This window comes from Melospiza melodia, chromosome 23, assembly GCF_035770615.1.
Source record: "Melospiza melodia melodia isolate bMelMel2 chromosome 23, bMelMel2.pri, whole genome shotgun sequence".
Taxonomy (NCBI): domain Eukaryota; kingdom Metazoa; phylum Chordata; class Aves; order Passeriformes; family Passerellidae; genus Melospiza; species Melospiza melodia.
The window spans coordinates 10,103,208-10,118,867 of record NC_086216.1 but is presented as its reverse complement, the minus strand read 5'-3'; the positions used below and the strand labels follow the sequence as shown (position 1 = coordinate 10,118,867).

The window sequence follows — 15,660 nt, the reverse complement described above, 5'->3', positions numbered from 1 at the left end:
CCACTGCTGGAGGATGTTCCTTCAGGATCTCTCGTCGTGCTCTCAGCGCCTCAGGCTCCACGGTGGGGATTTACTGACTTCATTCCCTGCCTTGCTCACAGCTGATGAAATACAGCCCTGGCACTGCATTTTCCAAAACGCATTCAGAATTATCTGAGCAAGCTGCTGCCTGCACAAAGATGCTCGCGGTGCCTGCACGCTCCTTTCCATGATTCTTTGTTAATGTTGATTTTTTCCCCCCTTCAGACAACCAATTTCTTTTCCAGTGCTCCCTTTAAGAAGGCAATCATTAACAGCCGGGCTGCTCTTGTGCCTACAAATGCCTTTATTAGGGTGAAAAATGGAGCAGCATCCCTTTGCTCTGCCTTCCCCACTAGCACAAAGAAATACTCACCTGCTTCTTCGGAGAAATATAAAGTGCTGCAACACTGTGGACTTGACTCACAATTCAGAAATATCAGAAATTCAGTGCAAAATAAAAAAAAAAAAGGGATGAAATAAAGCTGGTTCTTCAGAAGGGATGGGAGAACGTTCTGGGTTCTGTCAGAGATTGGACTTGCAGGGTCTCATCCCTGATCCTCCCAAGCCATAAATCCCACCCCAGAGTGTTCCTGCTGTGCCCCTTCAGGTCTGCCCTCCAGAATTGCTGCTTTCCCCATCGAATCACTCGGCTTTGAGCAGAAAAACATCCCAGGAAGGGGCAGAGAGGAGCTCAGCTCCCACACAAAGCCACCAGGCGCCCCCAGAGCCCTCCAGGCCGGGCTGAAGAGCCTCTCCAGAGCACTCTGGGGTTAATGGGGTCTTGGCAAGGATTGCTCCCACAGCAAGGGGTTGAAAAGCCCCAGCACACGGCGCCTCCTGCTCCTGCTCACGCTGGGCCTGGCTCAAATTGCCATTTTGTGGGGCTGGGAAATCACGGCGCGGAGAAAAGTCAATAAAAATTCAATTCAGATAAAGGTCCTTTCAGCTCGGCAATGCAGGGGAATTATTGGCTCAGTGTTATGACAGTTAATGCAGTGAAATAAAAAATTGAATTTACACGTATTTAGACATTCAGACTGAATCAGCCAACAAAAAGAAAAAAATCCGCCGTTAATGAAATGAAGGTTTTCTTACGCTGTCCTTTTACTTCTGACAAATGTTTGTTTTATCCTGTTAAATGTTTACCCTGGTAAAAGACACCTTTTTATGTCGTCAGGAGCTGCTGGAGCACTCCCTGGAAAGTCTCCCTTCGGGTTCTCCCCTTGCTCCTGCTCTCCTCTCCCAGGGAATGTTTCTCCAAGCTTTTGGCAGGCTGCACCTCCTTTCCCACGAGAGGAAAGGGGAGATCTGAGCTGGGGGCTCAAAGGAAAAGGGCTGGGGGAGCAATCCCTGAATTCTCTTCTTGCAGGGGCAGTGTCAGGCTCTGGTTCTGCCAGGAAAACATCCCAGGTCTGATTCCAGGAATGGGATGAGGCTTGGAGCAGCTCCTGGTCACAGCTGTGCCTGGGGTTGTGTCTCTGCTGTCCTTCTGTCTGTGGGGCATTTGGAGCATTTCCCTTTTTGCAGTTCCCCCTGTCAATTTTGTGTTTGGGGTTGTGTCCCTGCTGTCCCTCTGGCTGTAGGATATTTGGATTATTTCCCTTTTTGCAGATCCTAGGGACAGTTCTGTGTTTGGAGCATTTCCATTTTTGCAGCTTCCACTGACTGTTTTCTGTTTGGGGTCGTGTCCCCGCTGTCCCTCTGGCTGTGGGGCATTTGGAACATTTCCCTTTTTGCAGCTCCCAGTGACAGTTCTGTGTTTGGGGTTGTGTCCCTGCTGTCCCTCTGGCTGTGGGGCATTTGGATTATTTCCCGTTTTGCAGCTCCCAGGAACAATTTTGTGTTTGTGGTCATGTCCCCACTGACCCTCTGGCTGTGGGGCCTTTGGAACATTTCCCTTTTTACAGCTGCCACTGACAGTTTTGTTTTTGGGATCATGTCCCTGCTGCCCCTCTGGCTGTGGGGCATTTGGAACAGTTCCCTTTTTACAGCTCCCACTGACCATTTTGTGTGTGGGGTCCTGCCCCTGCTGTCCTTCTGTCTGTGGGGCATTTGAAGTATTTCCATTTCTGCAGCTCCCAGGGACAGTTTTGGAACAGTTCCCTTTTGCAGCTCCCAGTGACAGTTTTGTTTTGGGGTCATGTCTGTGCTGTCCCTCTGGCTGTGGGGCATTTGGAACATTTCCCTTTTTGCAGCTCCTAGGGACAGTTTTGCTTTTGGGGTTATGTCTGCACTGTCCTTCTGTCTGTGGGGCATTTGGAGCATTTCCATTTCGGCAGCTCCCAGTGAAATTTTTATGTTTCATCAGGGTGTACTCACTGTAATTAACCCCAAAACCAGTGTTCCCACCCCTCGAAGCCCCAGAGGGTTTAAGCAGGGTGTAGTCACTGTATTTCACCCCGAATGCAGCATTCCCACCCCTCAGAACGCCAAAGGAGCAGGGTTTGATCAGGCTGTACTCACAAGCGATGCGCACCGACGCCTTCCTGCTCTTGGAGGTGCCCAGGTGGCTCCAGGCCACGCACTGGCACCAATAATCCTCAGGGCCATGGAAATCCTCCACCTGCTGCCTCGTCACGTTGATGGAGACCTCCCTCACCTTCAGCCCTGAGGGGGAGAGGCAGAGAGTCAAATCAGCAGGGTCATAAACCTGTCCTTTAACCAACAATGCCACCGTCACATTTTCTGAAAAATCCTCTTTGCCCAGGATTTCCTCTCATGGGAAACTGAGAAGCCTCACAGAAAAAGGAAAGCAGTAATTATCTCATTTGCTTCTCCTGTGTTTTGCTGCTTTGGAATGTGGTTGGAGATTGTTTATCCAACAGGTGATTGTTTCATTGGTTTCATGTGAATTGTTTCAACTTAATGACCAATCACTGTCAAGCTGTGTCGGACTCTGGAAAGAGTCACAAGTTTTTCATTAGTATCTTTTTAGCCTTCTGTCTGTATCCTTTCTCTATTCTTTAGTATAGTTTAATATAGCATTCTAGAATAGAATAGACTAGACTAGACTAGACTAGACTAGACTAGACTAGACTAGAATAGAATAGAATAGAATAGAATAGAATAGAATAGAATAGAATAGAATAGAATAGAATAGAATAGAATAGAATAGAATAATAAATTAGCCTTCTAAGAACATGGAGTCAGATTCATCATTTCCTCCTTCATCCCGGAGACCCAGAAAATGCCACACTTTTCAATCAGGGCAAAGCCTTAATTACTTCCACAGTGATGTAGTGCCACTAATTAAATTCTGTAAGATGAGCGTGTCATAATGCACTGGGTTCCAGGAACTGCCCCTGTCACTGTGATATTTTGTGAAAAATCCTTTCGCCAGGATTTCTTCTCCTGGCAAGATGAGAAGCTTCAGCTTCTCCATGTTTTGTTCTTCTGGAATGTGATTTGGAGAATTGTTTATCCAGCATGTGAATTGTTTTAACTTAATGAGCAATCCCAGTCCAGCTGTGCCGGGACTCTGGTCAGTCACGAGTTTTTATTATTTATTCTTGTTTTAGCTTTCTGATGTCTCCTTTCTCTTTCTTTAGTATAGTTTTAGTATGTCATTTTCTTTTCATAGAATATAATATCATAAAATAATAAATCAGCCTTCTAAGAACTTGGAGTCAGTTCTCATCTCACACCTTGTCAACACCACAACATGCCCCCACCATGATCTTTGCAACTCCTCCCTCAAAATCCTCATCCCTGGTGCCTCCTTCACCCAGAATGTTTGTCTGGATTCAATCACAGTACTATAAAAATGTCTTTAAAGGACATCTCCATGCCCTTGCAAACCTGTGGCCACTCAGACCAGGAGCATTTCCCCCAGACAGAGCCCAAAGTTAAATCCCAGACTCCAGGATCCTCCCTGTGGCACCCCTGGGATGTTCCCCAGCCCAACAGCCACCTTGGCATGGCAGCCTTGGGAGAGGAAATCCAATCCAAACCTGGCACTGGGAACCCTTTGAAAGAGTCAGAAAAACATTAAACGAAAATAGAAAACATTCAGGCCTTGTTCTTCCTCCTCTCTCCTCCAGCACAGTCCCCAGGCAGTTATTTCCCCTTCACTGGAAATGGAGGCAAACCCAATCTCACCGTATTTCATGCCTGTGGAGTTTATAAAGCAGCAAGGATTCTAAACCTGAACTCCATAAAAATTGGCTTCCACTTAATCTCAGGCATCATTAACAGCTGGGCAGCCCCTCCTCAAAGGCACTGGGAAGTCGCTGTGCTCCTCTGGCAAGAGGAGGGACAGGGTTCACTGGGGATGCTCCAAGAGGGGAAGCTCAGACAAGCTTTAAATCCTGTACAAAAATACAGAATATTTGATACTTTTCCAGCAGCAGGAAAAGGGGATTTTTACTTCTTTTCATTAAGCCTGGCTTACAATGAAACCCAACGACAGGGACAAACCCTTGACAGCTCCCCAAGTTGTCTGCAGAATCCCTTCAGTGCCTCAAATATTTATTCCCATGCAACAAACAAGTACAGGTTTTCTGGCTGCTTTTTGTTTTCCCCCCGTGTTGATGCCGTTTTTAACAAAACTGTTTACAAAGCTTCCCTTTATTTCCTGTCACAGTGACAACAAACCCTGAGGAACAAAGGCTCTGCCAGAGCCCCTGCCAGGAAAATGCACCCCCTGAACCAAACCATCCCTGCTCTGCCAGCCAAAAAATCCTTGGATTCTGGCATGAGAATGTTTTGCAGAGTGATTTGTCCAGGTTTAAGGTAAGAGAAGCTCCTTCAGAGGGGATTGGAATGGTGGGACAGAGCGGGGATGCTCTGGCTGAGGTTTGGGATCCCATTCCCACCAGCAGCGGCTTCTTGGGGGAAAACTCTCCCTGTGCTGATCCCATTCACACCCCCAGACCCTGCTCCCTTCCCTCCTGATAATTCTGGGAAGCAGCAAAGAGAAGCAGAGGTGTGGGAGGTGCCCCTGCTCACGACGACGGGATTTTGATACCAAACAAGAAAAAGTCATCACTTGATGATGAATTTTAGAAAAGCTGAAGCCATTTCTTGGCTCCGGGGTGCCGCAAATTTCTGAGCAGGCGTCAGTGAATTCAGGCATTTACAGCTCCAGATTTATTAAGGTGGAATATTCTCCAGCCCAGCTCTTCCTTTCATTGACATGGCGTTTAATTAATCTATAAATCAGCCCGTATTTAATGTGGCAAACAAAGAGCACACGCGGTTTGGGGAAGCTGGTGTTTCAGCATTTTGAGAATGGGCCAGGTAGGAATTCAGGTTGTCTTTAAGGTCTCCCAGTTCACCCATTAACAAAATAAATGCATCCAAAACTGCAGAATCTCGGAATTGTTGGGGCTGGACGGGACCTCTGGAGAGCACGGGGTCTTTGGGGGAAGTTGTGCTTTGTTTATGGAGAAAGCGCCGCTATTTCCATTTGTTTTAGGAACAACGACACAGAGCAAACCTATTGGGAGGAGAGGAATATTCTCCATTTATCACCCCTGTATTTCACCAGTGTTAGGAAAATTAATCCACAAACACCAGAGGTTTATGTCCAAAAAGGAGACAGAAGAGTCTTTTTAGTTTATTTCAATAAAGGCAGAGGCCATGGGGCATCCCCTGGGGTCTCTCCAAGTTTTAGAGAATACAGCCTCCCTTTTTATCCCAATTTCCTTCTGTCTTTCCCCATTTCTGAGGTACTTGAGAGGTTCAGACTTCCCTGAACACCTGATCCCAAAGATTCTCCTCTAATGTATAATTCATCCTTTTAATTTTTAATTCTTACGGAATTTGGGGGGTTTTCTTCCCCATCTTTCAATGTCTAATTTAATTTATCAGCAAACCTGAAGTTTATAAATAAAGGCAAATCTCTTTTTCCATTCATCAATCAGTGGAATCCTTCCCATTTTTTCTTTTATCTCCCAGCGCTGGTTTTATCTCCCGGTGCTGGTTTTATCCACCAGCAGACCCACAGCTTGTTTGGAAAGACAAATCCTCCGTTCCTCTCAACCAGCAAACACATCCACCTCCCCTCTGCACCTTGGGAACCACTGGGAAAATCCTTCATGGGGAGTGACAGTGGGTGAAAAATCTCTGCAAATCAAAGCAGGCACCTCGTAAAGCACCGCGACATTTTACCTGCGCCTCCAATAACTCCAATAAGCACCGCCAGCCCAACCCTTTAAATTATTGTGCAAATTAGAACCATCATCTTTTGTTTTACAGTAGAGCCGTGCAGAATATCAAGTGCTGGCTGTGGCACTGAAATGCTAATGGGCTCTGCTGGATGTTGGAGCTGCACAGACCGGTGCTGGCAGCAGATGAATAATTGCTCTCCGTGTACTAAACACAACGGAGCTGCAGAGAACTTCGGCATTTGTCAGCTTTATTTGTTTAAATGAGAAAAACACTGACAGCAGTTATTGCTGTAATCCTTCCAGTTATCAGACAAGGAAACTCTGCGAGCGGGGCTGAGCTTCTGCTCAACCCCAACCTGAAATAGCCAGGCAGGTTCTGGAGCGTGCAGGAAATGCAGCAAAGGGAAATTAATCAGCCACTAATTACCACGCTTTCATCACAGCAGCATCCACGAGCTGGGCTCTCCCTTGATGAGGCAGAGCACGGAGAGAACAAAATCCCTGCTCTGCCACACTGGGGAATAAACAGGAAAAGCAGAGGCAGAGCAGCAAAACCACCATGGGGACACTCCGGGCAAAACCTTCCAGACATCCCAAGAGTCCTGCAAAGTCCTCAGTGTCCTGCTGCTCCTGCCCACAGACACTCCTGGGCCGCTCTGAGGCCTTTATTCCCCTCATGTAAAACCTTGCAGACATGCCCAGAATCCTGCAAAACCCTCCCTGTCCTGCTACTCCTGCTCACAGACACTCTCAGGCCTTTATTCCCCTCATATAGAATGTCCCAGACATCCCCAGAATCCTACAAAACCCTCCCTGCCCTGCTCACAGACACTCTTGGGCCGCTCTGAGGCCTTTATTCCCCTCCTGTAAAACCAAAATCATGGAAATTTGGGCTCTGCGCCCATCATGGTGGCAAAGCCACCCGTGGGCAGTGCCAGCCTTGGGACACCCCGAGTGCCACTGCAGCTCCTGGGCCAGGAGTTTGGACACTTTTCGTCCATCCAGCACCCAAACTCCTCCAGCCTGGGGCTCTGGGTGCTGTTTTTCACCTCTCCTCCCCAACCTCTGGGGATTTTGATGCTTCACAAGCACTGGAAAGATGCAGAGGGTCAGACCCTGTTTAATTAAAGAAAACCAGCTTATACTTCCAGCATGAAAACCATCGATACTCAAAATCGGGGAAATTCCTATTCATGCTCCTCTTAGAACTTCGAGTCCTAATGGGAACTGCAGTGGCACAAAATATGAAAATGATCCCATTTATTCTAGATAATTTCAGAAATAATGCAGTCAGCATATTTAAATATATTTAAAAGAAGGTGATTTCAAAAGCTCAGACCCCCCCTTAACCAAAATCCCCGCTTTTGGCACCAAACCCAGAGCAGTTTTCCCAGCTGGAGCAGATCCAGGCTGTGCCTGAGGACAGACTCAGCTGTGCCCCAGACTGGACTCCAGAAATGAGGGCACTGCACGTGAATGCCAAAAATCCCAACAGCTGCTGCTCTGAAGGCTGAGGAAGAATTCCAAAGGAATTCCTGGCTATGGATGGGATCCTGGTGACAGAATTCCCCTCAGTGCTGCCTCTCTCTGGATTTTTGTGCTCTGAGGATCCACCTGGACACAGGCCTGCAGTGGGTTTTGGGTTCAGAGCCTTTGGGGCATCTCCAGCCCTGGACTAAGTCCAGCCCTGCAACCTTTCTGGGGTCACCCTGTGAAAAATGCCTATTTTATTCTTGGCTTTTCACAAATATTAAAATGTATATGTGTTATGTTAGAAAGTTATGCTGTATTAATTTTCTTCAGTAATGTGTTGAATATAGTTTTAGGTTAAAACATAATGTTAAAATAGAAATGATGCTATGTAAGATACTTTTTTTAAAGAAAGGACTCATCGTGAGATAGCAGCCACCTAAATCTTTCAGAGAAAAATAATTTAGTGCTCCATTATCAGAAGAAACAAACTTCTTCCCACCTTGCTCATGTTAGGATTCAGAGGAAGAAGCTGACACTGACCAGACAGAATCCTGTGTTTGAATGGAATTTATGTATCATGGATGAGGTGTATGAATATGCAACAGGCTGTTGCTTTTAAGGGTTAATCCTCTGTTAAAGTGGGTCCTTTTTGGGCTTATTTTGCCCAGAAAAAGAGGGCAAAAGGGGAAGACCCGGATGTCTGTAACTCTTTGTTTCTATTATCTCATATTGTCTTAATTCAAATTGTCCAAAATTTTTATTACTCTAATTATATTGCTATTTTTATAACCATTTTCTTGCCATTAAACTTTTAAATTTTTAAAAACAAGTGATTGGCATTTTTCACACAGGGGAGCTGGAACCAGATGAATTTTCTCCCAACCCAAACCCAGCCCTGCTGCTCCCAATCTCAGACCCCAACGTTACTGATGCCATTTAAACCCCACCTTGTGTTACCAATCTTGGTTTGTTCTGTTATTAACCTAAAGCTTAGAAAACATAATTGCAGCACTCACAGAGAGATTTTCTGTAACCATATGGAAGGAAAGCTTTTAGGGACGACATTTCTCCCATATTGATTCAGCAGTGCCTTTAGAAGTAAAGGTTACGCCTATTAAATTATTTCTGAAAAGGTAACTGCAAAAATTAAAATTCATTCAGATTAGCATTTACAAAAAAAAAAAAAAAACCTCTAATACGAAACTTCTTCAGAATGTGTCACTTCAAAAGAATGCCAAGCACTACTTTAAGAGGTGTAACTTCTTTTTAAATGGCATTTTTGCCTCTAAAAAAGGAATTTCTTGTGTTGCTGGAGAAGGTGTTGTACACAGAGCGCTGCTGCCAAGGCTGGGGGTTGCCTAGCAATGTTGGGAGGGGAGAGGGGAGAAAGCAATAACAACCAGAATTGTGGAGCCACAGCAACAAATTGGTCTGCAATACTTATCAACTAAATGAGAGGAGCTGCAGGCTCCGCTCGGAGCTGATAAAATCTCCTGATCGCTCCCAAATCTCTCCCTTCTCCTTCTCTTCTCTTCCACACGCTCTGGGTGCTGTGGATTTCTCCTGCTCGGGTTATTCCCACCCCAGTTCCTGCCCTGGCTGGGGCTGGGGGCAAACCCCAGTGTTCAACCCAACAAAAATCCCATATAAACTGGGGCTGGGGGCAAACCCAGCAGGAATTCCCCAAAAACTGGGGCTGAGGGCAAACCCCAGGATCCAACACAGCATGAATCCTATAAAAACTGGGGCTGAGGGCAAACCCAGCAGGAATCCCACAAAAACTGGGGCTGGGGGCAAACTCCGGGGTCCAACGCATCAGGAATTCTATAAAGGCTGGGGGCAAACCCCAGGGTCCAACCTAATAAAAATGCCATAAAAACTGGGGCTGGGGGCAAACTCCGACATCCAACCCCCCCAAAAAATCCAATAAGAACTGGGGCTGGTGGGAAACTCCAGGGTTCAACCCATCAGGAATCCCATGAAAACTGGGGCTGGGGGCAAACCCAGCAGGAATCCCCCAAAAACTGGGGCTGAGGGGATATTCCAGGGTTCAATCCAGCAGGAATTCCATAAGAACTGGGACTGGTGGGAACCCCAGGCTCCAACCCCACAAAAATCCCATAAAAACTGGGGCTGAGGGCAGATCCAGCAGGAATCCCACAACAACAGGGGCTGTGGGGAACCCCAGTCTCCAACCCAGCAGGAATCCGACAAAAATGAGTTTCCCTATTCCCAGCTCCTGCTCACTTGGGGCACCTCTTGGTAACTTGGGGCAGCTCCTGCCCACCTGGGGTCAGCTCCTCTGCCCCAGGAGCAGCTCCTGCTCACTTAGGGGCATCTCCTGCTCACCTGGAAGCATTTTTTGCTCACCCTAGGGGCAGATCCTGCTCACCTGGGAGTGGCTCCTGCTCACCTGAGAACAGCCCCTGCTCACCTGTGGCCTCGTCCAGGCTCTCGTGGGACACGTGCTCGTTCTGGTGCACCCACTCGCCGTTGCACTTGAAGAAGATCTGCATGGCGGGCACGGCCCTGCACCGCAGCACGATGGGGTTGCTCTTGATGATGTAGGAATCGTCGGGCTCCTCCAGGAAATGAGGCAAGGTCCCCGGCGCCGAGGGCAGGGACTCGGGCAGGGCCTCGCTGTTCTCATGTCCTGAAAGGCAAACAGAGGAAAAATCCCGTTTTTCATGGTTCTTCTAGCATCTCGTTTTATTGCTGGAGGGAAAAAATCAACTTTGGGGTTCATTTAGGATGGGTTTTCCTCTGGGTTTGATTTCAGATCGGTTTTATTCTGAGTTTTATTTAGGATTGGTTTTCCTCCAAAACGGTTTTACTCTGGGTTTTATTTAAGATCCATTTTACTCTGGGTTTTCTTTAGGATGGGTTTTACTCCGAGTTTTATTTGGAATCAGTTTTCCTCTTGGTTGTATTTAGGATCAGTTTAACTCTGCGTTTTATTTAGGATTGGTTTTTCTCAGGATCGGTTTGACTCTGGGTTTTATTTAGGATCAGTTTTACTCCAGGTTTTATGTAGGATTGATTTTACTCCAGTTTTTTTTAGGATTGGTTTTACTCCCGGACCACTTGCAGAGCTGCCTGGTTGGGCTTTGAAAGGACATGCACACACAGAGAGAAAAAAAATCAAAAATTGAAGTGTAAGGGCTGCCAAATGCCACAAAACAGCCCCAAAACCACCAGAAAACAGGTGGGGACCTGGGGGTTCAGCCCTTCTCCACATCCTCAGCTGCCATCAGGGCTCAATTCCCAGGTCCCTCAATTCCCGAATTCCCGAGGCCCTGGAGCAGAGGCTTTGCCTTTGGAACAGCTCCCACCCTGTCCAACCCTCATTGCTGCTGTCAAACCCAGGAAATTCCCATTGATCTCCGGCGGTGCTGAATTCATTTCAGCACTTTGTCGGTTTTTGGCGGAAATTCAGAGGAAAGCGACAAGTGTGGGTGAGGAGGGATTGATTCCTGCAGGGAGAGCAGAGAGCAGAGCTGGGGGAGAACAGGACAGGGTGGGGATGGAGGGAGCTGGGAGGGAAGAGCGCCAGGAGCTGATGGAACCCAGAGCAACGAAATTGAGGCAGATGAGAGGGAAGTTGTGGTGCTGTGAAGGAAAACTGAACCCCTAAATTGTCACCGTGATGTTTTCCGAAAAATCCCCTTTGCCCAGGATTGTCTCCTGGGAAGCTGAGAAGCCTCAGAGAAAAATGAAAGCAATAATTATCTGATTTGCTTCTCCCGTGTTTGGCTGCTTTGGAATGTGGTTGGACATTGTTTACCAACAGATGAGTGCTTGATTGGTTCCATGTGAATTGTTTTTAATTAATGACCAATCACCATCAGCTGTGTCTGACTGGGGAGTCAGTAATGAGTTTTCATTGTTTATTCTTGTCAAGTTTTCTGATGTATCCTCTCTCTTTCTTTAGTATAATGTTAGTATGGCATAATATGATATGATATGATATATATCATATCATATCATATCATATCATATCATATCATATCATGTAATATAATATAATATAATATAATATAATATAATATAATATAATATAATATAATATAATATAATATAATATAATATAATATAATATAATATAATATAATATAATATAATATAATATAATATAATATAATATAATATAATATAATATAATATAATATAATATAATATATATAACATAGCATAAAATAATAAATCAGCCTTCTGAGAACTTGGAGTCAGATTCTCATCTCTCACCTCCTCCTGGGGACCTCACAAACACCACATTCCCATGTCTAGGAGGTGACAGAAGAATGAGAACATTCTTTTATTTCCATTAAATCCTGGGAGCTGTCCCTCAGCATGGAGCTCTGTGTGTGCAAACACTCCCCGAGCTGTGCTGGGAAATCACAGCCACCCTCAAACCACTGCAGTGCTTTCAGCCCCTTCCCAGAGTGCTTTCACAACAAAACACCATCACAACGAAACACCATCACAACTTCCAGTGTTTTACTCCCTAAAGCTGATGCCAATTTCCATCTTGTCAATCTAAATCCCCTTCAGGCTTTATTCAGTCCGAGTTTTGTAAGAAAGAACAAAAATATTGTCAGATTTTGGAGATGCTGGGAACTCCCAGGCTCCCACCATGGCTCCAGCAGCTCTGGAGTGGAGGGGGAGCAGCAGCCGAGCCCGTGAGGATCCCCCAGCTGGAGAACTCCCAGTGACCCCGAGTTATTCCACTGAATTTGCTATTTAGGGCAAGGCACGGAGGAGGAAATCCCAGCCCCACAAAACCCAGGGCGGATTTCTCCTGGCAGGTTGTGTCTGGAATGTGTGATCTGGATTTTTTTTTTTGGGTGTCAGGGAGATTTTGAGGCTGGGAGTGGCTCCCTCCCCATGAAAACCTCTCACATAGGACACAAAATAAAACGATGCAGACACTGAAACTTCTAAGGTAAAAAGAAGAAGGGAAGTTTAATTTCTGACTCCAACAATTATAAACTTTCAAAAGCGACAGTGGATTGGAGGGTGACAGTGCCATCTCTCCAATGACACTGGACAAACCAACAGTCCATCAAATTTCTCCTCCTCCAGAAGAGAATGTAAAATAATAATTATTTACATAAAAACACGTGAGAAAGTTTGTTACAAGAATGTAAAAATCAGAAGGCTTAGGAGAACTTGGAAGAACAAAGCAACACATGCCCAGGTGCCGGTTTCTTTCAGCTGTTTTAATGACCTGGAAAGGCCCGGGGTGGCCTTGGACAGCCCGCGCTTCAAAGGATGAGAAGAGCCTTCAGGTTTTTTCTCGGTCTTCAGTGTTTATTAATTGTTTATCTAAAAGATTTTCTTTCAGCCCGACAGAGGTCTGCACAGCAGCCAGCCATGAGCACACTGAGCGCCCCCGGGGTGGTCACTTATCTTTATACTCAAAATTATGTATACAATATTTATCAATTTTCCCCAATACCTTTTGCCCTTATTGACCAGTACACTTTTAGTAAGAACCAATCCCAAAGTGCCACCATCACCACAGAAGATGGAGGCCAAGAAGAAGAAGAAGAAGAAGGACAGGACACGCCCCAATTCCTCCATCTTGCTTCTCCAGACCCGCCTGTACAGAAATCCTAAACCCTGTGTTTCACACTCTAATTAACCCATCCCTTCACCATTTATCCCAGTGAGATCCTCCCATCCTCATACAGGTGTCGTCTCCCATGCAGGATCAAAGTCCAGCCACCAGACACTTCTGGCAACATCCCAGGACCCCCGAGCCACCCAAGGGTGGTCTCGGTCTCTCTGCACATCAGTCCTGAGGTGCTGAGATCCCACACCCAGGTAAACCCAGGTTCATCTTTTCCCTTCAGCATTTTCCTTTGGAAATCCAACCAGGTAAACTCAGGTTCATCTTTTCCCTTTGACACTTTCCTTTGGGAACCTGGCCAGGTAAACCCTGGTGAATCTTTTCCTTTGGAAATCCAAGCAGCACACACAAAAACAGGAATGATTTCCTATCCCCTCACACTCACACAGATATTTCTGTGGTTTACACTTGAATTCCTACTTGCAGGACATCCCTTCTCAGGTGGAGGATATTATTTATTCCTGTAACATTATTTATTTATTAATTATTATTTATTAATAAGTATTTATTCCTTTAACATTTCCCCATTCCCCTCACACTCACACAGATATTTCTGTGGTTTACACCTGGAATTGCCTGAATTCCTGCTTGCAGGACATTCTTGCTTAGGTGGAGGATATTATTTATTTCTGTAACAATAATTATTATTTATTATTAATTATTTATTCCTATAACATTTCCCCATTTACCTGCAGGAGCCTCTCCCAAAATGCCCTTAATCCTCAGGATTTTACCTCTTCCTCTTGTGATCACCTCTATTGTGCCCTAACTCAAACTCAGAATTCCCATTCCCCCTGAGCTGATTGCAAATCCCTGAGATTTTCCACGTCAATTTTTGGGATTCAAGCCCTTTAGAAATATTAAAAAAAAATCAGTTTTGTAGCAGCAAAACTGAAGAGCAAAGCCTGACACACAATTCTAGTGGGTTTCATTCCTGGAAAATTACCTTTCAGGAAGGGTTTTGTGTTTTATGCTCTGCACGCGAGGCCAAAAGGGACTTTAAATCTTTTTATGACAATAATAGAAATGAAAAAGAGAGGAGGGGAAAGAAAAAAAAAGAAAGTTAGGACCAAACATTAAATTCTTCTCTGAAATAAACACACTGCTGCTGTCAGAACACATTAGGAGATGTGGACAGCAGCAGGCAGGGATGAGTCAGTATTTCAAAACTGATTAGGATAATTTAGATGTTAAAATGAGATCTTAAACCAGTGAAAAGCTGTGGGTTCTGAAATATCTTTTTTGTTTTTCAAATTAAGAATTATTAAAAGTGAGCAGCATTATTCTTTTTACATTAAAAAACCAACCCAAAAGTTAAAGTGTTCCCAACAAGCCGAGTAACTCATGATAAAAGCAAATAAATCTGGCAATAAATTGTGCAGAGACTTTTCCCAAGTGTCCAAACACAACTTCTCTTCCACTTTGTGGTGCCAGAAAAACAAAGCTCTGAAAGTCCCAAACGGGGCTGAATTCCCCTCTCTGATCCGGCAGAGGAATCAGAGGGAGCTCTTTTCCCTCTCTGCATGGGATTTGGGATTTGGGATTTGGGATTTCCCTCTATCTGGGGTTGGGATTTTCCCTCTCTCTGCCCAGGATTTGGGACTTGGGATTTCCCTCTCTCTGCCTGAGGTTTGGGATTTTCCCTCTCTCTGCCAAGGATTTAGGATTTCCCTGATTTATGGGACTGCCCTGAAGCAATTCCTCCTGCAGGGACACAGGAACCATTCCCACATAAAAATATTCCCAGTTCCCTCCAGCCTCCTTGTCCTGCTCAGGAATTCCTTCCCCTTTGCCTCCTTTTTCCTGAATTTATAAATCCTGCCAGCAGCACTGTGCTATTCTGTTGGGGTTTTTTGGATGGTTTTTGGATGTTTTGGATGTTTCTGGATGCTTTTTGAATTTTTTTTTTAATTTTTTGGATGCTTTTTGGATTATTTTTGGATGCTTTTTGAATGATTTTGGATGCTTTTTAGATTTTTTGGATGCTTTTTTGATGTCTTTGGATGTATTCTGGATGCTTTTTGGATGTTTGCTGCCCCAGTCCAGAAGGAAAAATCCTTTTCCCAGCTGGAACCATCCCAACACCTCCTTTGGACAAATCCATCCAGGAGCAGAAACCCAACTGGAGTTGACCAATATTCCAAATATTCCCATTCCTCCCACCCCGATCCCTGCTGGACTTTAACCCTCTCCAGCCCGGATTTCCTCCAGCACCAAACAAACCCAAGCGTCAGCTTTGCCAGGGGATGGAAAAATGAAAATCCTGTTCCAGAATAGAGCATTTCCTCCTGCCTGGAACTGTTTCCATGCTGAAATTTGAGTCATTATTCAGTCAGGAAAGCAGCTCAGTGAAATTTGCCTACATTTGCTTCATCAGATGACCCTGGCCCCCACGCGCAGCGGGTTTTTTGGAAAGCGCTCAGA

At 45.4% G+C, this 15,660-nt stretch overlaps 1 protein-coding gene across 3 annotated transcripts in view; it reads right to left on the bottom strand.

Annotated features, from left to right (window-relative positions):
* Positions 1–15,660, bottom strand: part of UNC5D (unc-5 netrin receptor D) — a 109,292-nt gene that overhangs the window by 59,450 nt on the left and 34,182 nt on the right. For all 3 annotated transcript variants that reach the window (XR_010030385.1, XM_063175084.1, XM_063175085.1), the window contains exons 2-3: positions 10,039–10,257; positions 2,485–2,628 (exon numbers count right to left, since the gene is read on the bottom strand). Coding sequence is in view for 2 of the 3 variants with exons in the window: in XM_063175084.1 (XP_063031154.1) it covers positions 2,485–2,628; positions 10,039–10,257 (363 nt within the window). In the remaining variant the exon portion in view is untranslated. The remainder of the gene's footprint in view (positions 1–2,484; positions 2,629–10,038; positions 10,258–15,660) is intronic.